The sequence below is a fragment of the Nelumbo lutea genome, chromosome 1 (genome assembly GCF_056320005.1).
Source record: "Nelumbo lutea isolate HS-2025 chromosome 1, American lotus-T2T, whole genome shotgun sequence".
NCBI classification, from domain to species: domain Eukaryota; kingdom Viridiplantae; phylum Streptophyta; class Magnoliopsida; order Proteales; family Nelumbonaceae; genus Nelumbo; species Nelumbo lutea.
In genome coordinates, this window is record NC_142684.1 from 98,432,588 (window position 1) to 98,459,870 (window position 27,283).

Genomic DNA, 27,283 nt, shown 5'->3' on the forward strand with positions numbered 1-27,283 from the left:
ATTGACATTCTCGACAATCCTGTCATCAACGGATCCGGCGAGTTAATATCTGCGCCCCACTAAGAGGTGCCCCACATTACATCCCGACCTTGCATTAGGAACATCTCCCAATAATAGTACGGGAAAGAATGAAACATTATCCAGAATGTTCCCAATTCAAAATCGGGATGTACTGTGGGACATTGTGGGGCGCGCACGAAGAAACCGAACTAGACATTGACCTTTTTTGTTCTTATTTTTGTTTTTGGACAGGCAAAATAACATTGGCCATCAAACCTATAGGTTTCCTTTTGGTAAGCGAAGATTCGTCTTGAATCTCTTTATCGCTTAAGTAATGTCAGAAGTCATCCATTAATCCGACGGTCATAATCATTTCATCAAGGGGCTCCTGTAGGGATCTGAAGTTTCTCCTCGTTCCAGTTGCAGTCAGTGGAACACCTGGCTGGTTGTCCGAACTGTGGAGTTCCAGTTGAACAATGACTTCAATCTCTACACCATCTCAAACCTGACGTTTCGAATGTCTCTCTGAAGACTTACGAACTCGAAAGTAGCACAGACGAGAGAAAGAGAGAGGTAGCGACGTTGAAGTCAAATTTATCATGGAGGAAGAGAGTAGCAACATCTTGGAGACGGGAAAAGCAGAGAGATCGGTGTGGCTGATGAAGTGTCCTCTCGTCGTCTCTAAGTCCTGGCAGGTTCACGCCTCCGACTCTCACCCCGTTGCCAAGGTCGTTCTCTCCGTTGACCCTCTCCGCCACGGCGACCCTTCTTCTCTCCAGGTGCCTTCTCTCTCACACATCTATTAACAGGGTTCAAGTATATCTTCTTGCTGATAATAATTTGTTCGTTTTTCTCCATCTATCCATCTATTTATAATTCTTTATAATTGGAGTTTGTATAATAATAGTTCTGCGTTATTCCACGTTTTGGTGAGTTAACGCGGCCAAATTTAGCTTTTTTTTTTTTTTTTTTTCTCTTCATTCTATTTGTATTGTAATGAATTGAGAACCAGGTGACTGCGTCTTAAGCACTGCGATAAGCATAAAACTGGTGATCCATTGGAGTCTGCAATCTTGGTTCTTGACTTTGTGCTAGAATTGTTAAGAGGCCTACTCTAAGGTACTGGGGAAGGTGTACAGAACAGTATCCGAAAGAAGAAGTACAGGGATTGAATTCTCTAATGGCTTGGCAATTGAAGTTCAAAAATCCCCGGATTGCAAGCGGTTCTTTAATTTCTATATAGATCTTCAATTTAGATGAGGCAGAGACAATTTCCAGTATGTTGTCTGGTACTTTTCTTTTGGATCTGCGCTTGAGTTTTATTAGAGATTACTTTCTTCGTTTATCCAGAAGCACCGCAAGCTACAAGTTTTTGCATCCAGGATCCTCACATCTGCTTTTCTTGTCTTGCAACAAAGGCCCATATTTTGACTTATGCAGACTGCCAATGTCTACTAAAAAATCTTTTGAGTAAGAAGTAGATCCTTTCTGGTTACCCTATTAACATGAGTTTTTGAAATCCTTATTTTCACACTATACTTCCTTAGAGCAAGGTATTAATTACTGAGTTGGAGTTGGTAGTTGATAATTTTCCTTCAGGATATGACCAGAAGATCTTGTATGAAGTTGACTTATGGTCAGTCAAATCCGTTATGATCTTCTGAGGTTTCTGTACTAAATATTCCTCATATGAAAGTATATCTAACTCCTGGTTTTGTGTAGAAGTGGATGATGTATCTTAAGTTTGTAGTCGTTCCCCCTCCTCAGCCTCACCCTGAGAATGTGCACATTTTTTTGATCAAGGATGACTGGATGAGAAAAAAAGGCCATTAGCTCCATGTTGGCCCCAGCTATCTGGCTCTTGGGAGCGATAGACTGGGTATGGTCCTATGGTCCTAACCTTTGGCATTTTTATGGACAAAGTGGCCACCCTCAGACTTGAACCCCCCATTCTCATGCTTTCCATCTCAAGATTGACCAAGGATGAGAGAATTTTACTAAAAGTGAACAAAAGGAAAAAAAGAATGAAATGAAATACAAAGAGTTTATTGTAAACAAAAAGATCCAACAAGATGCATTTGCTGAGAAAAACCCAAAAATCTGCTACAGGATGGCAGTTCTCTGATGTAACTGTAAGTCTATAACATGGAAACTCCGGTTCTGGCACGGTTATCCTAATGAAGGAGGTGATATAATGACTAAACTCAATGCCAATGGGTCAAGGTCACTAAATCATGAGCATCTAGATACATTCCTATCCCTTGTTGCTCATCACCACAAAGGGGCTAAATCAAGCTAAACTTTGATGGCTATAGCATTAGGAATTCAGGTCACTAAATCATGAGCATCTAGATACATTCCTATCCCTTGTTGCTCATCACCACAAAGGGGCTGAATCAAGCTCAACTTTGATGGCTGTAGCATTGGGAATTCAGGTCTATCTGGAATAGGGGGAGATTTCAGAAATGAAGGAAGTTATACAATGACTCTATACTCAATGCCAATGGGTCAAGGAAACTCCATTGGAGAAGAACTAATGGCTATATAAAATGATCTAAGATTAGCCAAATCAATGCATTGGCAGGTGGCTAAATCATCAGCATCTAGATCCATTCCTACCATTTGTTGGGTCACCACCACAAAGGGGATCAATCAAGCTCAACTTTGATGGCTATAGCATTGGGAATCCATGTCTATCTGGAATAGGGGGAGCTTTCAGAAATGAAGGAGGTGATATGATGACTATGTTCAATGCCAATGGGCTAAGGAAACTCCACTAGAGAAGAACTAGGGTCTATACATGACTAAGATTAGCTAAGTCAATGCACTGGCACAGTTTGGAGGAGAAGAGGACTATAAAGCAATTGTGGGATGGTTAAGGAAACCTGATACAGCATTGTGAATTTATGGAGGAATTGTGAGAGGATAAAACAACCAAAGGATGAAATTGGAACATGTTATAAATGGACACCAAGGACTACTAATTATCTAGCAGATAGGTTATCACTTATCAGAACAAGGAGCTAATAGTGAACAGATATTCTGGGGTGTGGTCCTTTAACGACTTGCAAATAACAGGAAGGGTAGCTAGTGATACTAGGCCAACCAGGGGATGCTCAACGCATAATTGTACATATTATTTTTCAATATAAGTGATAAAGAATCACAGTTACTGATAAAAACTTCCCCTCTCAACTATGTGCAAAACACCTGGAGTAGACACCTCTGCCTCCAAAAAAACTGATACCCTATAGGCCTATACAGATATCATCCAAGAAAAAACAACCCTGACAAGTGCACTTTTCACCACTTTGAACCCAATGGTCCATCTTCACCAACAAAAAGAGGGCTATGATGTTTGTAAACCTGCAAGTTTTGATAGGAAAAGACCATACAAGAAAAGGGTTCAACTAGTAGTAGTCAATGAAACAACAATGAAGTTAAAAAATCCCTTGTTTCCTAGGTGACCGCCTTGACAACTGTATAGTTTTCTAAATTTTCCACTTGCATCCCTAAAATTTGTAGATAGAAAATAGAGATTGCGAGATGTGTAAAAAAATAGAGAACAGATGTTTACTATTACTTTTTTCCCTTTTTTTTTTATTCTGAGGTCATTTTTAGTTTCCATCTAATCCCACCTTGCTAACATAATGCTGGCATGTTTCAATGCACCTCTTACCTAGGATATTTCTTTACTAATTTCATTCATTGTTTTTCCTCTGAAAAAAAAAAAAATTCTACATGAAACTTGCCAACTTTGAACTTTACTGCTTCTATTAATACTTCAATAATTTAAATGAGCAAAGAGAATATCAGAAATTTGTCAATTAATGCATTGGACCTGACTGATGCTACTTATGCTCCTACATTTCTATGTTATAATTTTGCTACTAGTTTATAAATACATAAAACATTGCTTTTTACATTTAAATTTTGTATCTTTTCATTTTCAAGATACAAGAGAATATAGAATATTTGAAATGCAATGCTTATCCATCCAAATCATACAATCATTGGGTTAACTTCTCTCTTGTAATCTGACATAAATCGGAAGAATGACATTGCCAGATGACTCATTGACATTATTTCTCATATGATCCAAACTGTCCAAGTATGACCACTTCAGTATTGTTTTTTCACCAAACAATTTTTTCTTACAAATTACAAATGACGTAACCTCTAATCAGTACATTTATGTCTCATATAGCAGTAACTGATCAAATAGGATGTTTAGAGCTTTTTATTTAAGAATTTCCCACTGCTAAGTGCTTAAAATATTTTTGACAGTAAATGCATGCTCTTCTGATGGTAAGGGTATCTTTATCTATTTTTGGTTGATATTGTAATAAATCTTTACTTATCCAATTGACTTAAAAATCTGAAGTTATGTTCGTTATTAATATCCATTCTCCTTGGGAATTGCATTTTCCATGTTTTCACATGTTTCTTGAATTTAATCAGTTCACAATGGAATTGGCTGGTACTGAATCTGCGAATATGGCAAAGAGTTATTCCATGAATATGTTTAAAGACTTCGTTCCAATGTCTGTTTTTTCTGAGACAAATCAAGGTGAGGATTATGATGTATACCTTCTTTTCTATGTATTCAATTCAATGAATTTCTACTTTAATTGCAGTTATTGGTTGATATTCTAATATTATCTTTACTTATTCAATTCTTATTTTTTCTTTGTGCATTGCCATTATAGAAGTGTTCTTCTCTGCACCTCTTTATTTATCTTGGTAGGTCGTGCCTTTTTTCCAGGCAGTGCTAGATAGTGTAAATTGAAACAGGCATTAATGCACTCCCCTTCACCCCCCTTAAAAAAGAAGAAAAAGAAAAAGAAAAAGAAAAAGATGAAGTGGTGGAGAAAACTGCTTTTGTGACCAATGTTTTGTAATTCATTAAATGCCACATACTAGTGCCTTACAACTGATGAATTACAAAATTATGGGTGGTCTATATTAATGAATTCCAAAAAGCTTCTATTCTAATTTTTTTTTAAAGAACTATTAGTGTTCTTTGGATAGAGGCCTTTGCTTGGTGCACTGGTAAATTTTTGGTCTGACAAGAGTTTGAGTTAAGAGTGGCTACTGATACCTGAATGATTGAATAGATTATGTAGTAAGATACTGATAAGAAACAATTACATAATATAAATCAAAGATGTTGATTCATGTTACCAACACACTGATATATGGCGGCATGGATAGTGTGGAGACACATCCGCGTCACATAAATTTGTTTATCCATTCAACTTATCATGTTTTCTTTTTGCTACTTGCCATTCATCTTATCATTTATGTCATTGTCTTGCTTCTTTTGCCTTTAGTGTCCCTGGTTTCAGGCATTTCTTGTTCTATATTTTGAATTGCATCAACAGAGAATGACAGAACATGATTCTCTATCTTCACTTTTTTTCCTTTTCCTTTTCTTTTATCAAGAAAGAGGATCATTTGGTGATGCATTATCAATAACTAAGAAGGGCCTGTAACTGCATTAATTCTCTATTAATGAGACTTATTTTCTTACTTGTCCAAAAAAAAAAAAAACTAAGGGCCTACATACTGGAAATTGTTGTTAAAGATACACCATCAGTGAAGAATAATTAAACAATGAGAGATTATGTTTTATTTCCAAGAGATCCCCCAAAATGACCACTTATAATATCCATGATTCAATACTTGTTCGGAGAGGCAGGTTAAATTTTCTTTTTTTTGATAAGTAAATGGCAAAATTTTTATTAAATGAAAAGAAATTACATATCAGGGTGATGAGACAATACCCAAAAGCAAAGAAAAACAAAAGAGCCTACTACGAAATTAGATAACAGGCTCTATATTACATATTTGATATCCCAAAATCTCTCCTAACCCACTCCCAAAATCCTCCCTTTTTTGATGACTGAGTTCAGGAAGAATCAATACCCATTCTACCACAGATCTTCCCACAGCCGCAACCATCTTCTCCCAAAACTTTCTTGATCACTGACACCATGAAACCTGAAATCATGATAGATTAATTTTCTTTCTTCTATGATGCATGATCTCTGATTTCAATGCACAGGAGTAACTCAATTCTACATAAATATGCAGGGGAGTCTGGGTGATATGCTATGCTGTATGTAGACAAAATCATACAAATAGAAACAACCAAGTTCAATCAAATTTCTGTAACAACTTTAGGGGTTCCCCTACATGGGATTAGGTTTCTCTTGTATTGGACTGTAGGCCATACAAATTTAACCCTTGATGAATGCGCTGACATTCAGCTAGAAACTCAAAGTCAGTTTCATCCAAAAACTTTTAATGATCTAATCAGTATGATAAGTATTGAAGTCTTCAATTTCAAAGGACCATTCCATTAGCAGGCCACTGGATTGGTGCATAGCCATGTAAGTGATTCTCCTCGCTTTCAAAGATTCTATGATTTTTTCCTTTCAAATGCAATAATAGTTGGCAAGGAACGATATTGTGCATCATATCACCTGCAGAGCCAATGGATGAAGGATAGGTAAAGATGTTGATAAGCTGTACCAATAAAAAACGATGTTGATAAGATAATGTTGGGAACTGATTTGGGGACTCCTAGGACACTGCATTCTTCATGACGACATAATTCTCCATGATGTTCTTCTTCCTTAATGGAGAGTGAATGAATGATGATATTGTTAAGTTACAGCTTATTTTGACTCTACTCTAACCTGAGTGTAGTACGGCCAATAGCTCTGATACCAAATAATGTAGGAAATAGGATTAGCATGGCCCAGATCTGAGTTCAGGAAGGTACTAATTAGCTAGAATAGGATTCAGGGTTGAGTTTAAGACTAAAAACAGAGATTGTTTAGGTTGGGAAGGGTCTTGAAGTTTAATTCAAAAATTGCAGATTTGTCCCAAAATGGTGAAAACTTTGAAATGAAGAAAATATGTTTAAGATTGGATTTTTCAAAGGAAGCTTGGTAAGGTTTGGAAGTTGTCTTATGAAAATGACAAACATTTTGGTTTTCTGACGAAAACTCAAAAACTATGGATATAGGGTTCTAAGTGGAAATTTGAGATGAGATTTGGTGGAAGGTTATGAAGATCTATGGCAGCATCGAAATATGAGAGCAATTGGCATGGTTTGGCACAAAGGGATGAGTGGCAAAAAGAAAAATTTGGTTTTTGATGTAAACTGCAGAAAAATATACCTGGGCCAATTTCAATCCTATAGGGATATTGAATGAGCTCCTTTAATGAAGAATTTCTTATCTGTTAATAGTTGTAATGGCTACTCGCAGAATTAAAGAGAAGATAGAGAGAAAACTCAAAATAACTCAATGGGGTGCTTAGAATCACTCTAGGGCTTTGGAAATAACTTACCAAAAGTTATACAAGCAGAAATATTAATCTCCAAAATTTATTATTCACATTTTTGCAACTCTGCCTAGGTTCAGCCAGACTACTTTCTAAACTAGGAGAGCTCCAAATTACAATTGTGCCATTCATACTTCAACTTGAAAAAACTAAATTTGTAAATTACTTAATCAATGAATGGAATTTCAAACACAATAGATCACAAGCTAATAGTCTGGATGCCACGTACAATTTGTAAAATGACCAAAATAAACCTAATGTCTAAAAATATAAAAATTCAGAAACATCCAATTTTGACTCTTTGGCTCTTACATCATTGAGTTTCAACTTTCCTGTCAGGGTTTTTAAAGACACAACTTTTCAGATACCAATCAAAGGAAAAAAAAAAGAAAAAAAATCCCAAAACAAGAAATTGGTGGCATGCTAATGCCTATTGCATGTTGTGCTTCTGTTGCCTCCACCTTGCTATTTACCGTTTCAAATTTTTTTTTTTGATGTTATTAGTTGTGGGATGGCACCTTTTTGTCCTCAAAAGTTACTTGTTGGTTATTTTAATTTTCTGTACTTTGTTTCACTTCATTAAGGGATTAAAATTTAATTGTGTTCTGGGAATTAAAGAGTGTCATGGGAATCTTAAGGGTCAGTTCTATACTCCTACTTTAATTAGGAGGTTTGTTAGAAAAGTCAATAGTCTTAAGTTCTGCACTCCTAATCTGTAAAGGATGACTTCCTACCTTGCTCTATTCTTTTGTCTCTTTGATGTAGGATGGGGTAGGGGTCCTACTGATTTAAGATCTGGTGGTGGCCTTTGTGGGTGAATGGGGGGCTGTGGGTGATGAAAGATGAAGACTATGGATGGAAAAGCAAGTAGAGTGCTTACAGTCCACCAAGGAATGAACAAGAAATCAGAAGAGAGAGAGAAAGACCAATTCATACTGTTAGGGTAAACCAGTGAGCGAGGTGCATTTTAGGGTAGGCGCCTCACCCAGGTTCTAGGCACAGCATTTTCAAAAGGCGCAAGCCTGGTGCTCCTAGGCGTGCGCCTGATACGCCTTGCGCCTTAGCCCTGCTTCGGTTCGCTCGCTCACTGAAGCTTCGAGAACCCCCTATTTGCTAATATTGTTGTTCACTCATTCATCTTAATAAGATACCTTCTTAAAAGGCAATTAAAATTACAAAATCATTATTTTTTGTGTGAAAATTAAGAATTAAGACCCTAACATGGACTTGTTTGGGCTTTCCTTGAGGGGCGTGGTGTAAAGGCGACTCGTTGAATCAAGAATACAATATGTTTTATGTCACATTAGCTACTTGAAGTAATGCAATTAAAGAAAAAAAAATGAGATTGTGGGTTTTACATGCTTGAAAATGTTTTATATGTTTGATTTTATTTTTAAATTTTCATTTGAATACAGCTTACATGTTATGTTTCTGTATTTTAATTTTAGATAATAGGTTTTTTAAAACATTCATTTTTAAAATTTTAAGTTTATATTTTTTTATTAATCTTATGTTTAATGTTTTTGATTTTTTGCTTTTTTTTTTTAATTTTCTGACATTTTTTTGGATTTTTTAAAATTTTTGTATCTTGCTTCAAAAAGGCGCACACCTCGCCTTGCACCTTGCGCCTCAGGCGCAAATTGCCCCTTGGTGCCTTGCACTTTTAAAACATTGGGGTAAACAGAAATGCGATAGGTCACTTAGAAGAAGAAATAAGACACTGAGAGGGGAAAAAAGAGAAATTTCTGGCAACAACCAGAATTTACTAAACCAAACTTTATTTCATCAAATCAACTCTCCTTTAACTCCAATTACAATGACTATTTATAGACTCATTAACTTTTGATGTTTCTTTCCAATTTAGACTAGGAAACTGACCCAAAACAACTTCTAATTGCTTTAAAACTAAGACAAATTCCATATGTAACCCACAGTATGACTTAAATAAGGACTCTATCTCCTAAACAACTCTAATGGCACTTTACTGATCCCACTTAAAGTAACTTAATTTAAAGACCAGAAATTACTAAAAATAGTAAACCACGAGTTCACTAAAAATAGTAATTATGAGAATTACAATAAAAAGTATGTCTAAAAGTTACAATAAATAGTAATTTCAAAGCAAAAATAAAGTCTAAAAAACTGAACCATGTTATTTAGACACCGATGACTAGAAAATAAATAAAAAGATGAAACAGTACCAATATCCTATAACCCAAAAATTCTGAAATTGGTATATGATTTGGAAAATTGAAAACTGACTTAATTCTCCATGAATTCTTTCCTTGCTTCCATTTATGCATCACTCTCATATTCTCTAGTTTACTCACAATACTGCTAATATACTGTTGCTTTTTGTGTTGTGCTCATGTTGTTCTTAGGCCAGCCCTAGTCCATCACTAACCTCTGTCTTAGAGTGTCTTAGCAGTAGTGCCTGCAGTTGCAGTAGCAGGTCCTTAAACCCCTCTTTAATCTTTAATCAATAAACCCTTTAAACTTCATTTATAAAAAAAAAAAACCCTTTAAACTTCTTATTTCAAACCCTAAAACCTGTAGATAAGACTTTTATTGTACAACAAATGAGGGTGATGCATACTGTAGAGAGACTGGGCCGAATGGGCCCTAATATTTCTTTTATGTTTAAGTAATGTTATATCTGTTTTATGTGTTAATGGGCCTGTTAACCTCTTTTTATGTTCTTTTAAGTTATTGCTTTGCTGGTCGCTCACTTAAAGGGCAGACTTGTAATTAGCATGATTAGTTAAGTTTAATAAAAGATTAGTGAAGGGAGAGAGAACCTTCAAACTCTTTTCTTTCTCTTCTTCTCCATCTTCTTCTTCTTCTATTCTGCTGTAACCTTTCTTTCTCTCTCACTTTTTCTTATTTTTTTTATCAGTTTTATATTAGATTTGAAGGATAGACTCACATCTTGGTATCAAAGCAGTTCTTCCTCCACTTTTCTTTTTCTTTTTTTTTTTTTCCCATACACCCTTCGATTAGAAGAGTGTATGGAGAGATAAGTTTCTGATCAGTCAGAGGACTATTTGCCTAGTTGGTAGAGGGTTTGGAGAGTTAGAATCTGGTTGAAAATTGCCAGGAATTGAAGCTGTACTTTTTCTGCTCAAAACCCTATCTGACTAGAGAGATTTCAAGTTACAGGTTAAGGAGAAGGATTGGGTGTGGCGCTCAGGGCTTTGGAGGTGTATTTTGATCCCTAGAAGTGTGCTGTTGAGATTTGAAGGAGGTTGGGAAGCTTTGGTAGGAGTGGCTGCTTCTTCTCTCTTTCTCCCCGATAATCGGGTGCAGTGAAACCCTAGTTTTTTAATCTCCAGGTACTGTACTGACCTCAGTTAGGTTCCTAAAGACTGAAAAACTAGTTTTTTTTTGTTTCATCAATGGAGTAATTTGGAAGTGAAATGAAGAAGATGCCGGTATCTGGGGTTGGTCCGGTAGATTCCTTTTTGACTAGTGTGACCACAGTTAAACTAGATGGAACTAGTTATCTAGCCTGCGCACAATCCATATGGATTTATGATTGTAGTAGAGGTAAACTAGGGTATCTCACAGGTAGTAAGGTGAAACCTACAAAGACAAACCGTACATTATGAGAAATGGATGTAAGAGAACTACACAGTGATTGAGTGGTTGGTCAACTTTATGCAGATCCATATAAATCAGCATTACCTCTGGATGACCTTAGCCAAGGAGATTTGGGATAGTGTTATAGAAACTTATTCACAACAGTTAAATTTTACAAAAGCCTATAAGTTGAAGAGTGATGTGAAAAATCTGAGATAAGGAGAGAAGAGTGTAGCAATTTACTACTCCATGTTGAAATCACTATGGCAGGAAGTTGATGTTATGGAGACAATTATGTGGGAGAGTACTAAAGATGTAGAGACATTTAGAAAACTGGTGAAATGAAATAGGGTGTTTGAGTTTCTCATAGGACTCAACCCTGAGTTCGACATTACTAGGTAGAACATCCTAGCCAAAGATGAGGTCACGTTGGCTCAAGCATATTCCATGGTAAGTAGTGAAGAGAGTAGGCGGCAAGTACAGTTACAGGGATCATATACAGAACACTTTGTACATCCTGGAATAAAGCCAAAGGGGCCAACTGAGAAGAAGGATGTGATATATGAATATTGCAAGAAGCCGATGCATACTAAGGACACTTGTTGGAAACTTCATCCAGATCTTCTCCTGGATAGGTTTCGGAACAACAACAATAACAACAACTTTAAGAAGAATGGTCAAACTGGGAAGCCTAAGAATGGTAATGTTGCCATAGTGTCTAAGGGTGGAAACAAGTGAAGAAAGATCAGCTATGGAGCAACTAGCAGTAGTAAAGGCAAAGTTTGAAAGGTACAGGAGGTTACTTAATCACTTGGAGACCACTGTTTCAGCATCCAACCCTTCAAGCAACACCTCATCATCCACATATGCTCACTCAGGTACTCGTGCTTCTACAAATCATGTTATGATTTTAGGTAATCATAAAATCCCTTGGATTATTGATTCTAGTGCATCGGACCATATGACTAGTTTATCTAATCTCTTTTTTTCATATCAGCTCCTCTCTGGTAGAGAGAAGATATCCCTTGCTGATGGGTCTCTTGCTCCCATCTCTGGCAAAGGAGATATCAAGGCCTCTGACACCCTTGTTTTATCTTTTGTTTTTCATGTCCCCGAGCTTAATACCAACCTTTTATCTATTAGTAGCTTGACTAAATTCATGAACTGTAGCATAACCTTTTTTCCTACCCATTGTGTTTTTAAGGACCTGAAATCTCAGAGGACGATTGAGAGTGGCCATGAGGTGAATGGAATATACTTGCTGGACATACCTGGTAGGAGTCTCGAACCATTTAATGGAGTTACTTTGGAGTCTGTTTTGTTAGAGTTTATTGATAGAGTCATGTTATGGCATTTACAGCTTCGTCATTTACCTTTTTCTTTTTGTTCCCTGATATGTTTAAGAAAGTGTCTTTATCGAGTCTTCATTGTGAGTCTTGTGAACTTGCAAAGCATTGTAGACATTCTTATTCAGTAAGCAATAAGAGAACTAATTCTCCTTTTCATATTGTGCACTCTGATGTGTGGGGGCCATATCATTTGCTTATTATGGGGGGTTAAAAAATATTTTATTCTCTTTATTGATGATTATTCTCGCTACACCTGGATTTATCTCATGAGATCCTGGAATGAAGTACCAACTATTGTGCAAAAATTTCATGAACTTATTCTTATCCAATTTAACACCCGGATCAAAATATTCCGATATGATGATGCTAAGGAATATTTTGAGAAGAACCTCTCATCCTACTTTGAGACCTTTAGGGTTATTCATTAGAGTTCTTGTTCCTACACTCTACAACAGAAAGGAAGAACTGCCATGTGGTTGAGGTTGCTAGATGCCTCCTTTTTGCATCTCATGTTCCTATTAAATTTTGGGGGCATGTTGTCCTTATTGCCACTTTTTTTATTAACCGTATGCCTTCTCGGGTTCTGGGTTTCAAGACCCCATTTAGCCATTTCTTTCCATGTTTTGGGTGCACTTACTATGTCCATGTTCATAATCATCAGAGACACAAATTTGAGCCTAAGGCACATAAGTGCATTTTTCTAGGATATGCCTCCACACAGAAGGGATATTGCTATTTTGATCCAGTTCGTGGCACATACTTTGTCTCTAGGGATGTCACTTTTGCTGAGTTTATTCCTTTTTTTGGTATTTCTCCTGAGGGGGAGCATTCTGAGGAACCATTTACTATGTCTCCAGTTATTCCTCTTCCAGTTCCTTTTGAGTCTTCTGTTGAGTCATATTCTTCTGTTGCCTCTCCTTCCATTGCATCTACCTCACATGTTCCTGCTCCCCCTCCTCCCCTAGCTCATCCTCCTATATTTTCCTCACATCTTGTTCTCCAAAGGTGGTACCAAAGACAAAGATTTAGGCATGGGCAAGTTGTTTCCACTCCTTCATTAGAGCCTCTTGCACCTCCCATCACTACTGAGGTAACAGGTCAGCCTTCATTTGACCCACCTACTACCTTCTTAGACCTTGACCTTCCTATTTCCCTTTGCAAAGGCAAGCGGAAATGTACAACACATTGTATCTCTAAACATTTGTCCTACAACCTTCAATCCCCTACCTATTATTCTTTTCTTGCTTCTGTTTCTACCCATGTGATTCTCATGTCTGTACCAGAAGCCTTGTCCAAACTTGAATGGAGAGATGCTATGATGACTAAGCTAAATGCTTTGCATAAGAACCATACTTGGGATATTGTGGACTTGCCTGAAGGAAAGGAACCAATGGGTTGTAAATGGGTATTCACTATCAAATATCATTCTAATGGCACTATTGAGAGGTTTAAGGCTCGATTGGTTGCTAAGGGTTACACTCAGATGTATGGTATTGATTACCTTGAAACTTTTGCTCCTGTGACTAAAATGACTTCAGTTCGAGTTTTGTTGTCTTTAGCTGATACTTTTGATTGGTCCCTTCACTAGTTTGATGTTAAAAATGCCTTCTTGAATGGAGACCTACATGAAGAGGTCTATATGTCTTTACCTCTAGGGGTGCATGGAAAGGAAAAACAAGGGAAGGTGTGTAAATTGAAGAAGTCTCTTTATGGTCTCAAACAGTCCCTTAGAGCCTGGTTTGAGAGATTCAAACCTGCCCTTATTTCTTTTGGTTATACATAGACTCAATCTGACCATACTTTGTTTGTGAAGAGAAGTAGCTCATTGGTGACTTTTTTGGTTGTTTATGTTGATGACATTGTGGTTGCAAGTAATGAAACTCTGGAAGTGATTAAGCTCAAAAGATTTCTTAACACTGAAATTGAGATAAAAGATTTGGGGGATCTCAGATACTTTTTGGGAATTGAATTTGCTAGATCTAAAGATGGTATCTTCCTTTCTCAACGCAAGTATGTTCTTGATCTCCTTGCAGAGATTGGTAAACTTGGTTCTAGATTGGCTTCTACCCCTATAGACCTAAACCATAAGCTATCTGCTACTGATGGTGAACTGTTGACTGATAAGGGAGTGTTCCAGATACTGCTCGGGAAGTTGTTATATCTTTGCATGACTTGGCTAGATATTTCTTATGCAGTAAGTGTTATTAGTCAGTTTATGCGTTCTCCCAGGGATGCACATTTAGCAGCTGCAGAAAGAGTTTTGTGCTATTTGAAAGGTACTCCAAGGAAAAGTATTCAGTTTGCCAAGCATGGACACATGAGGCTAGAGCTATACACTGATGTTGACTGGGCCGGATGTATTGATGATAGGAGATCCATCTCAAGATATTGTGCCTTGGTGGTAGGGAACATTGTCTCATAGAGAAGTAAGAAACAGTCTGTAGTTGCCAGATCCTCAGCTGAAAAGCCAATGATGCTTTACTGTGATAACCAGGCAGCTATTAGCATTGCACATAATCCTGTTCAGCATGACAGAACTAAGCACATAGAGGTTGATAGACATTTCATAAGGGAGAAAGTTGCTTCAAGGGAAGTCTGCTTGCCATTTATTGCTTCAAAAGAGCAGTTGGCTGATGTTTTGACCACAAGTGTTCCAAAAGGAAAGCTGACACTATATAAGCAAGCTGGGCATGATTGACATCTATGCTCAGCTTGAGGGGGAGTGTAGGGAGACTAGGCCGAATGGGCCCTAATATTTCTTTTATGTTTAAGTAATGCTATATCTGTTTTATGTGTTAATGGGCATTTTCTCAATGGGCTTGTTAACCTCTTTTAAAGTTCTTTTTAGTTACTGCTTTGCTGGCCACCCACTTAAAGGGTAGACTTGTAATTAACATGATTAATTGAGTTTAATAAAAGATTAGTGAAGGGAGAGAGAAAACCATCGAACTCTTTTCTTTCTCTTCTTCTTCTCCATCTTCTTCTTCTATTATGCTCTAACCCTTCTTTCTTTCTCACTTTTTTCTTATTTCTTTTATCAGTTTTATATTAGATTTGAAGGACAAACTCACATCTCATACCATTATGGTGTATTATAGTATATTGTACTACAGGCAGTTATTTGTTGCTTTTGTTTGTGTTTGTTGTTCAGTCCTTTTTAGGGATTTTTTTATTTTGTAATTGTAAATATTGCTTATAATATATTTATTGTGGTTTGGAGTGGTGGCCAACAAGTTAAGGCACCGTGCATATACACCCTGGCTTAATCATTTTCCTCTCTTGAATGTTGAGGTTTGGTCCTATTCTGTTTGTCATCTACATCCTGTAATCTTAAGTCCCTTTTAAACCTTATTTCACCCCTATTAGTGGATTCTTTTATTAAAAGCTTTATAGTGTTGGCCTTTACACTTTACCTTTTCATTAACATCCCTATAAACCCTTAGTTTACAGTTGCTTTGTTTTGTAGGTCCAGAAATTGCAGTGCCCATCTGTAGTTGAATATGAATGAGTGAATTATTAGCCTTGACCTGTGAACATGCAAGCTTGCTTCTGTGTCTAATCCCAACCTGGTTTCAGTTTGGGAAGCCTCCAGTTTGGTCATTCCCTGGACCTTGCTTGTATAATTCCTGCAAATGGATAAGGATGGTATACTTGTTTCGTGGGGTTCACTGACATCAACCTAGTCTAAATCTGGGTCAGGTTCAGGTTTTGCTCTTTTTGCCCTTATATTATGATTGCTTTAGAGGATCTCATCAACCATGTAGCAGAAAAGGTATCTAATTTCTTATAGTGAGTAGTCGATCAAGACTACAATCAGTCTTGAATCCCAACTGATTTCGGATTGAGAAAAAAATAGAAAGAAGGAAAGAAGGAAGAAGAAAGAAGAAGCAGAAGTGCACAAGGGTTTTGAAAGAAGGGACAGATCGAATGAATCTGCCGCCGCCACTCTCTTAGTATTTATAGGTTATGTTCACTAAATGTATGAAAGGACAGAACTGCCCTTAATACTTACATGACAAATAAAGCAAATAAAAGACTGAAATAAATAACAAACTGAAATAACAATTTGACCAACTAACAAAGGTTACACATGTTGTCATACGAACACAGTGGGGACCACAGCCGTGGGGCCCACATCAGTGTTCTCTACACTCCCCCTCAAGTTGGGAATAGATATTTGTCATTCTCAACTTGAATAGGTCTGCCGCTAACTTCTTCCTCGGTACAGCCTTGGTGAGAAGATATGCGAGTTGCATGTTGGAGGTGATGTACGGGAGACACACTTCCTGTGATGAGATCCTCTCTCTGACAAAATGTTGATCAACTTCGATATGCTTAGTTCTGTCATGCTGCATCGACGCCTGATTATCACAATACAACATCAAGGGCTTCTCATAATCAATACCCAACTTTTCAAGTAGTGATTTCAGCCATAGGATTTCAACCACTCCGTTAGCCATTGACCTGTATTCAGCTTCGACACTAAACCAGGAAACAACACCTTGTTTCTTACTCCTCCAAGAGACAAGGTTACCTCATACAAGGGCACAATATCCAGAGGTAGACCTCATGTCATCAGCACTCCCAGCCCAATCATCATCTGTATAGACCTCCACTTTCATATGATTATTGTTCTTGAACAGTATACCTTTACCTGGGCATCTCTTCAAGTATGCTAATATTCTCTCTGCTGCAAGAAGATGAGTAGTTCTAGGGGAATGCATGTACTGGCTGACAACATTGACTGCATAATTGATCTCTGGCCAAGTGAGGCAGAGATATAGGAGCTTTCCAACCAACCGTTGGAACATAAAACTTTGTCTTACAGATGCTCTCCACCCTCTGCACTGATCTTGTGATTCTGTTCAATGGGTGTATCGGTAGGCTCGACACCCAACTTTCCAGCTTCCGCCAATAGATCTAGAACATATTTCCTCTGAGAGATAAAAATCCCCTATTTAGATCTAGCAACCTCAATACCCAAAAAATACCACAGTGCACCAAGATCTTTCACTTCAAACTCTTGATGAAGGAGCTGTTTGAGGGACTCAATTCACCACTATTATTCCCTGTCACTACAATATCATCCACAAATACAGCAAGCAGGGTCAAAGAAAAGTCCACCCTTTTAATGAACAGTGTATGATCTGACTGGGCCTATACATAACCGAATTTTCCAAGGGCTAGTCTGAATCTATCAAACCAAGCTCTAAGGGACTGCTTTAATCCATACAATGCCTTATTCAGTCGGCAAACCTTCTTACCTATCTCTGTATTATAGAATCCAGGGGGCAACTGCATGTAGACTTCTTCCTGTAAGTCTCCATTCAGAAAAACATTTTTAACATCCATCTGGAATAAGGGCCAAGAGTAACTTGCTGCAAGGGATAATAGAACTTGAATAGTGGTCATCTTGGCTACTGGGGCAAAGGTCTCCAAGTAGTCTATACCATAAGTCTGAGTGAACCCTTTTGCAACCAACTGGGCTTTGTACCTTTCAATGGAGCCATCAGCATTCTGTTTCACAGTAAATACCCATCTACACCCAACTGGTTTTTTTCCTTTGGGTAGGTCAACTAGCTCCCAAGTATTATTTTTCAAAAGGGCACCCATTTCAACTTTCATTGCATCTTTCCACTCTGGAACTGATAAGGTTTCTTGCACAGTTCTGGGGGTAGGGATATCGGCAATGGAAGTGAGATAGGACCTGTAAGAGGGAGATAGGCGATCATAGGATAGAAACTGGGAAATGCAGTGAGCTGTGGATGTGGTGCAGCGCCATTTCCCTTTACGGACTGCAACAGGGAGGTCAAGGTCATCCGAAAAAGGAGGGGAAGTAGCAACAGTGGAAGGCATCTTAGCGGGCCCTGGGACTGTAGTACCTGGATCTGGATCCGCAGAAGGAATTGGAGCTGGTCTGGACTGCTGATGACCGAGATCAACCTGCCTACATCGCCTGTGATAGACTTTCAACTCCTGATCCCTCTAACAACCCTCACTAGTACAGCCTTCACCACTCAATGAAATGGGTAAAGGAACAACCGGAGCAACCCCAGATGAGTTAACCCCACTCTCACTGCACTCCCCCAGAGGAAAAAGACCCAAATTCTCATTCTCACTACTCTCCCCCTGAGGAGAAACCCTAGGATAATAGGGTGCCTCCTCAAAGAAGGTGACATCCATCGAGACAAATCTCCTCCCTGAAACAGGATAATAGTAGCAATAACCCTTTTGAGTTTGTGCATAACCGAGAAAAGTGCATTTGGAGGCCTTAGGGTCAAATTTGGAATGGTGAGGTCGAAGAAGCTGAACAAAATAGGTGCACCCAAAGGTTTTAAGAGGAATAGTAAACAACTCCTTGTCTGGGTATAGAGGGGTAAACGGAGGCTTCATATCAAGAACTCGTGAAAGAACCATATTAATGAGATACACTGCCGTGAGGATAGCATCACCCTAGAAACGGATAGGCACATTGGAGGTAAACATAATGCTTCTAGCCACCTCCAAAATGTGCCTATTCTTTCTCTCGACAACCCCATTCTGCTGTGGTGTATGAGGACAAGTTCTCTGGTGAATAACCCCATGCTCAAGTAGATAAGAGGCCAGTGGCTTAGCAAAGTATTCTTTTGCATTATTAGATCTGAGGACTTTGATTTTGACCCCAAACTGGGTTAAAATCATCTGATGAAAGTTTTTTGTCAGAGTGGGCCCATTCCAATTTGAAATGCAGTAATTGGATCCACCAAATCTCCCAATAGATAGCTAAGTTTTCCCCTCCCCCAATAGCCGTCATGGATGATTGGGCCCATTCCAAGTAATTGGATCCATCAAATCTCACAGTTGTAATCTGAAACGCAGTCTCAGACATACTACCAGAACTGCTGTTCCCAAACACACCTTCTCCCTGATTTTTGAACTCCATTCTTGGTCAAGAATCAGTAGTTAAGAACTATTAGGGTTACCACACTAGAAAACAACACTGAAACAATTGATCACAATCAGAAAACTGTAGGAAATCACTTCAGATCTGATCTGAAACCAATCGGAAATCAGAGTATATGCAGTCCTACAACAGTTCTCACTCTCAAAACAGGCTTGGAAGCCAAAACCAGGTCTGAAACTCACTTGGAAAACACTCTGTAGAGCTGAAGTAGAATTAGGGTTTCAATCGCAGGGTTAGGAAAACCCTTGTGAGACCATAAACAGTGCACAGCCGCACTTTCCAAGAGAATTCACAGTCAAGTCTAGCTGTAGGGTTAATGACAAACCCTAAAAAAATACTGATCACCTCAGAGAGAAAAATAGGAGAGTTCGGCCACTCCTCCTAGATAGGTCCAACCTATCTTGACTAACAGCAATCTCAAGGGAAAATAAAGACTTACCCAGAGAATTCTGATCGCTACCTTCAATCGTGGCCTGAACCCTAACCTCCTCCGATTCTTCCTGATTACCAAAACACTCTGCAAGCCTCGACTTGTCTTCGAACAGTTGCTAAACCTTTTCTGGTAATCTCCAAGAATCAGCCACCAAACAGTCCTTTGTAAGCTTCCAGCACTAGATAGTTCTCATGTGGTTGGCTGGACTAGAATCACATGAGAAACCCTAGATAGGCTTTGATACCAAGTAGTCGATCAAGACTACAATCAGTCTTGAATCCCAACTGATTTCGGATTGAGAAAAAATAGAAAGAAAGAAAGAAGAAGAAGAAAGAAGAAGAAGCAGAAGTGCACAAGGGTTTTGAAAGAAGGGACAGATCGAATGAATCTGCCGCCGCCACTCTCTTAGTATTTATAGGTTATGTTCACTAAATGTATGAAAGGACAGAACTGCCCTTAATACTTACATGGAAAATAAAGCAAATAAAAGACTGAAATAAATAACGAACTGAAATAACAATCTGACCAACTAACAAAGGTTACACATGCCGTCATATGAACACAGTGGGGACCACAGCCGTGGGGCCCACATCAGTGTTCTCTACATAGTGCTACTGTCATGAGGTAAAATCAACATCATTTAAGCGTTGTCTTGACTATATGGGGTTGGCTATATGAATCCTGTTTCACCATTCCATTATGTTCAGTGCCATATACTATCTGTTACAAGGTATATAGGCCTTTGGATATTGATATAGATTGCATTACAAGTGGTTGTCCACATTTTATTTATCTACTTATATGTTTCTTTGCCTGCGTAAATAATATTGTGCATCTGACGAATTGCATCAATGATAAGATGTATGCCATCCCTGCCATTTTCTGACCCTCGTTTGACTAGTCTTTTAGGACTTCATTTGTAGCTAGTAAATCAATTGAAGAGGAAACTTTTATCTTGTAGGAAGGGTTGCAATTGAAGGCAAGGTGGAACATAAATTTGACATGAAGCTTCATAATGAAAATATTGAGGAGTATGGCAAATTATGCCGTGAAAGGACAAACAAATCTATGATTAAAACTAGACAAATACAGGTTAATGTGTCAGATTTTATTCCCTGTGTTCACTGTAATCTCTATGTTTTCTCCTTTTCCTTGATTCAATACTTTCTTGGTTTGAATAGGTAATTGACAATGATCGTGGAGTACTTATGAGGCCAATGCCTGGGATGGTTGGCTTAGTGGCATCTGGTTCTAAGGTGCTCAGTTTCTATCTTTTCTCCCTTTCACTAGTTCTGTTACACCTTTTCTGCTCATTTTTCTTCTGTGTTGCTGATGCTCAGAAGTTGCATGTCCTGTTCTTGTGACTTATAAATCCATTTTTGAGTTTTTTTATATGATTGAATGCTTTTCCTTGTTTTTTATCAACTAGTATTAACTTTCCTATTAAAAACTAGGTTAAGTTGTTCAAAGAAATCAATTTGTTCCATCTTTTTTCCAAATCATGCCAGAGTGTGCAAAAGAGCATAAGTGCATAACATTGTCATTAGTGTCAGCAATCCCATATGTGATGCTTTTCTGCTGCAATGTGGTCAGGATAAGAAGAAAGCGACACCTGTAAAGGGAACAGACATGAAAAGAACAAGAAGGGATCGTGGAGAACTGGAGGATATTATGTTTAAGCTCTTTGAAAGGCAACCTAACTGGGCTCTGAAGCAGCTAGTCCAAGAGACGGATCAACCAGCGGTATGTTCTTTGATTGCTCATATATTTCTCTCTCAAATCAATATGATATTTGGTCTGTAAAACCAACATGGTGTCTGACAAGTGGGTCTGAAACAGTTACACTAGAATGTGTTGGTTATAAGAAATGCTATTCCAGCAATTAGTAATTTAGGGTCAAGTATTGGCTTAAAGAGTTGATTGGTTAAGCTCTAGAAGTTGGTATTGGTTCTTGGTCTTAGTGATGAAATAGAGTAGGAGAAAAGATTGGCTTGGGCAAAATGGGTGACATGAGCAACCGACACAAGCAATATAGGATTGAATGGAAAATTGAAAAAACTAAGAGGTTTGGTTAAACTAGGGCTAGGAGGGATAGAGTTTCCTAGGAATCATTTCTAGATTGGTCTTTTGAATAGGTGGATCCGGATTGGGTATACCTGTGCCAAAAACCAATGCAATTAATCATTGAATTGAATTGAATTTGGATCTAATCAGTTGGATTTTAATCAGAGTTGAATAGGATTTGGATGCTATATATCATTAACGGAAGAACAATGCAAACATTGTGGAAATGTAGTGTTATGAACCTTCAGCTTTATTTGTAATCAGAAATAGATTATTACTAATTTTATTAATATCAGAAAAGCAGAAAAAATAATCTGGCTGGGAAAACCAGTAGCTTCCAACAAACAAATTGGCCCTGACTTGAATTGGCAGACCTCAGTACAGAGTAGACTTCTTTCCTTAATGAATCTACAAGTGAATTGGCAGACCTTGGGGTCGATCTAAATACAAGATCAGCCTAGGAAATAAAGCCCTTGCCTTTCTGATGGAATGGAGATCATCCAAGGATGGGATATCTCCTCCCTATCCATTTCATAAATCATAACCACTCGAGAGTCCCCTTCAATTTACAATCTTGAAGTTCCATTTCCAGGTGGCCCTAAAATGGATATGTAAGGCCTTGCCTTAGTGATGTATAAATAGCACTTCCCATACCTGAAGATCCAACATTACAGATTTCCAAGTTCATCATCATCTAATCCTTGTCCCACTCATACGGGGTTGGCTACATGATTCCTATTTCACCATTCTGTTCTGTTTAGTGCTATATCTATTGTTAAATTTTATGCGCTTAAATCATTTCTAGTTTGCCTCTAGCCCTTCTAGCCCCTTCAACTTGCAGCAGATCACTTCTTTTTATGGCTATTGTATATGGTCTTTGATGCATGAAACCAAACCATCTTAGTCTACTTTCTGTCATTTTATCACCTTGGAACTACTTCTAACGGTTTCTGAAGAGGCCATTACCCGATGTTGGTCCCAGCTATCTGGGGTAAGTTTGAAAAAAATTGGCTGAGGGGGAGACCGAGATAGTATTTTTTTTTTTTTAATTTTAAAGTTCTCGTAGTCCTTAGAGAATGTTGACTAGTCTTCTTTGATCAGAATTTTATGATTGTTGATGGCTGTAATGGCTTCTTGAAGGAATAAGAGAGAAAATAGGGAGAGAAAGAAGAGAGAAAAATACCTGGAATCACTCACAGGGTGACTAGAATCACTCAAGGGCATGGGAATCACTCACCATAGCTAGCATAAACAGAAGAAAACTCAATATAATTCATTGCCTTTGTGTAAAATGTCCATACATATTTATAGACTCTAAACTTGTAATAATCCTAGGAGTCAAACTGTTAGACTAATAATAGTCTTAGGAGTCAAACGGTTAAGACTCAATAATCTTAGTAGGATTCAAACTAAGTTGCCATATCCTATTTCAATTCAAAGAAGATTCAATAACTCTAATCCTACTTATGCAATGACTCTGAAATTTTAAACATAAAAAACTATAACTAGACAAATTAAACCCTATCAATGGACCCCACCGAAAATTGCAAAATGACAAATACCCCATATTGTCCCAAAATACAGAAATACATAAAATTTCATTGAACTCCAATTTTGACTCTTAAGCTCCAACATCATTCTTCCCCGGTTCAAAAAAACTCGTCCTCGAGTTTTGAAGAACTTGAGGATGAAAAGTTGATATGCCCCAGTTACAAAAGGAGGACTTCCCACAACTACATGCTTGGATTGTAGAGTAGAGGCCACACACAAAACTAGAAAAGGATCTTGAAAGAAATGTATTTTTGAAACATTGCCTTCCATAATTATCAACATTAGTTTCTTGAATACTTAATTCATTAACCATCGATTGTGATGAATCTTCCCCTCTATTATGAAAGCTCTCAACTGCAACATTTGGAACTTTTCCTTCAATCTCTAGCATAGGAATCACCATTTCTATGTGTTCTTCTATCCTTGGTTCGTCAACAAACTCTAGGACTCCTTCCATTGTTGATGTTGGTGGAACTTGCGCTATGTCAGGTTGTAATTCTTGAATTAGTTCTAGTTGATCTTGTAACATAAATTCACTTACTTCCGTACTAGGATTTGCTACAATCAGCACATTTATATCTTGCACATGAATTTCTTTAACTTGCTCCACTTCTATTTCTTCTTGATCATTAACCTCAATCTGATCATTGGTGTTGGAAACTCCAACAATTTCTATTTTTTCTTGGCCTGCACCTTCTTGATTTTTAATATATACAACTTCTATAACTTGAAATTCTTCTTCTTTAGCTTCATCCTCAACTTCAGCTTTAGGATGGGCATCAACATGCAAGGAATCATCTACTTTCTTTTTAACTTTGTACCTTCTTCCCCGTTGACTTCAAGTTCTTTGTTGTAACCTGTTGCTTTTTCTTTTGCTCAAAATCAGTCAGCTCCATATATAGATCATCATGGAAGTCTAGTGGGATTTCCTGCAAACACCTCTTCATCTCTGCCCATTACTAATTGGATCATCTCCTCTATTTTCTAATTGTTGCTCAAGAGTTCTCCACCATACTTTAGCATGACCTGTCAGCTTTATGCGTGCAAATCTACTCCTTTGTTTGTCAAACATGTCATGCCAATCAAAATATTCTTCTAGCTCCGCAACCCAATCAAAGAATGTTTGCAGATCATCATCTCCTTTGAAATCTGTATTTCCCTTTCTCTTCTAACATGTTTGAAAACCTTACTCCCATGGTCAACATTATTAGATCTGTTTTCTTCCACCATCTTCTCAAATAAGTCAACTAGAGAGCCTTTCATATGGTTCGAAAACCCAATTATCATTGATTCTAGACCTGTAAGATTGTCTAGAGATACCCTAGGCCTATAGAATCGGTCAGTTTGTGAGAATATAGTGAATAAACCATTAGCTCTAATACCAACTGATGTAGGACCAGCTCAGTTCTAGTCCTTAGAGAATGTTGACTGGTCTTCTTTGATCGGAATTTTATGGTTGTTGATGGCTGTAATGGTTTCTTGAAGGAATAAGAGAAAAAATAGGGAGAGAAAGAAGAGAGAAAAGTACCTAGAATCACTCACAGGGTGCCTAGAATCACTTTAGGGCATGAGAATCATTCATCATAGCTAGCATAAGCTGAAGAAAACTCAATATAATTCATTTCCTTTGTGTAAAACGTCCATACATATTTATAGACTTTAAACTTATAATAATCCTGGGAGTCAAACTGTTAGATTTATAATAGTCTTAGGAGTCAAACTGTTAGACTCAATAATTTTAGGACTCAAACTAAGTTGTCATATCCTATTTCAATTCAAAGAAGACTCAATAACTCTAATCCTACTTATGCAATGACTTTGAAATTCTGAACATAAAAAAAATTATAACTAGACAAATTAAACCCTATCAATAGACCCCATAGAAAATTGCAAAATGATAAAAATATCCCATATTGTTCCAAGATACAGAAATACATAAAATTTCATAGAATTCCAATTTTGACTCTTCAGATCCTGCATCAAGAAGCTACCATTTTCCATCCCCTAGTGATGTCATCAAAACTGAATTCTTGGAAATCTTTTGCTGTCCTGAACCAATGTGCTACTCTTACTGCTAAACTTCTCTTGTTGACTTTGAGGAGGATAGACAAAGAGTTTGAGTAAATGTTGTAAGACTCGATAAGACCCGAACTGAACTAAAAGCTGGAATGCTCACAGTCACAGTTTTGCAGGTTAACTGGGCAATTAGCCTGCTCAACTGGTGAAAGCTGTCACTGAAGCAGGAACTGGAAAGGCAATGTTTTCTGTTTTCATGGCCCAACCGTCTGTTCTGATCCGAGTCTTACAACACTGGTCTGAATAGGCTATTGATCTCAATCAGCAAAATCACCTAACACCTAAAAGGACAAATAAAATGCTAGAAATAAAGGGACAGGAAATGGGCTTGGGAAAAGTCAGGACATTTCTCTGCGCAATTTTCTATTACAAGATATCTTGATGCCAGGAGAACTCTTTCCCTTGGGTCTAAAATTTGGACTAAATATGGACCATTGAAGATGGCTTTTCTTGCTTGGAAAACTGCATTAGGAAGATGTATAACAGCTGACATCTTAATGAGAAGAGGCATGATGCTTATTGGAAAATATTGACTGCCCACCTTTGTTTTGTGCGAGTGTCCTAATTCTCTAATCTGGTTATAATATCTCGGCTTCCAAAAGCTGTCACCTAAAGAACCAAACAAGCTATCTTTCCATTCTGACTTCATTTCTCCTCAATTTCCTCTTTACTTCCCTCACCTGCCCTTGAGTTAACCTCCCTTTCCCCTCTGAGCTACCAGTTTCCCCAGAATGTAGAGACTAAAGCTCTTACCAATTAGTCCTAAGCACTTTCAAGACCTTTTTCAGTATGTTAATCACAGGAATCACAGTATACTAAGCCCAGAATGCAGCTAGACCAAGGCAAAATCATCTCTAACCAAGGATAGCTAACAGTATATAAGATTCAACTGTTGTACAATATATTGTATAAGACCACTATGCGCTGCAAGTTTTTTTTTTTTTTTTCTTTCCTTTTCCCAAATTATATACTGTGCATGTAAAAGATAAATAGCTGGGAACCACCAGAAAGTCTTATCGCTAATGATTATATATCTTTAATTTTTCACAAATATAGGTATATTCTTACTTTCTTTCCCCTTTTCTTGAGCAGCAATTCTTGAAAGAGATATTGAATGAATTGTGTGTCTACAATAAGAGAGGAACAAACCAAGGAACTTATGAGCTTAAGCCGGAATATAAGAAATCTGCTGAGGATGCTGATGCTGAATAAATTATACATTCTCTTTACTGTATATCAGATTGTTAAGTCATTTTCATAAGCATTCTGCATCAAGTTCATACTGAAGCAACACCTCTGCTTCAACTGAGATCCATGGCAAAATAATGATCCCAGTTATAGACAATGAAGGGGTTCAATTCAATGTAATATAACGACATACAAGAGGTCTATAGGGTCAAATTTTATAAAGACGTTTCAAAACCAGTTTTAGCTCTGTTCTCATAGCCTGACAAGAGCATTAAACTTGAAACATGTATTTTTATCAAATGGAGAACTTTCAAATGCGCTTCTTCTTTGCTGGCTCTAAATTTTTGTCACGCCTTGAAATGAATAAAAACGTCACATGATTGAAGGAATAAATAGTTATTGCTGCCCATTTAATATTTTCATGTAGTGAAAACTGCATTTGTCATTCGCCCCCCATTTTTTTTTTGATCCTATGTAAAGGTGGCTACCTAGGGGAGTAGTATTTAATTAGTAACATCTCTTTATCACTTAACATGAATGAGTTGGGTCTGCACGTATTATCCACACTTAGGCCACGTTTCCTTCAATTCTCATTCTTTTAAATCTTATCCAAGATGAAATTTTTAAATAGACAAGAATGGTCAAAAATAGGCAGAATGAGAAAATATTGTTATGAATCAAATATTTTTTTTTTCTAAAAATGAATTCTTTTAAGACTGACAAGTGCCCAATGTTTATTTTCAT

The 27,283-nt window shown here is 37.6% G+C and overlaps 1 protein-coding gene across 1 annotated transcript; it reads left to right on the forward strand.

Moving 5' to 3' along the window:
• The first annotated feature begins 175 nt into the window (after nucleotides 1-175).
• LOC148876342 (uncharacterized) lies at nucleotides 176-26,880 on the forward strand. Its single transcript, XM_088966652.1, has 6 exons — nucleotides 176-779; nucleotides 4,462-4,570; nucleotides 20,622-20,752; nucleotides 20,842-20,916; nucleotides 21,254-21,403; nucleotides 26,444-26,880. The coding sequence occupies exons 1-6, from the start codon at nucleotides 600-602 to the stop codon at nucleotides 26,561-26,563; spliced, it is 765 nt and encodes a 254-aa protein (XP_088822778.1). The 5' UTR covers nucleotides 176-599; the 3' UTR covers nucleotides 26,564-26,880.
• Nucleotides 26,881-27,283: the final 403 nt, after the last annotated feature.

Excerpts from the sequence above, each read along its gene's own strand:
- LOC148876342 (XM_088966652.1), top strand. The coding sequence starts at position 600 with ATGGAGGAAGAGAGTAGCAACATCTTGGAGACGGGAAAAGCAGAGAGA. Across the intron at positions 780-4,461 it reads GCGACCCTTCTTCTCTCCAG|TTCACAATGGAATTGGCTGG; the intron begins GTGCCTTCTCTC and ends GAATTTAATCAG. Across the intron at positions 4,571-20,621 it reads TTTTTCTGAGACAAATCAAG|GAAGGGTTGCAATTGAAGGC; the intron begins GTGAGGATTATG and ends TTTATCTTGTAG.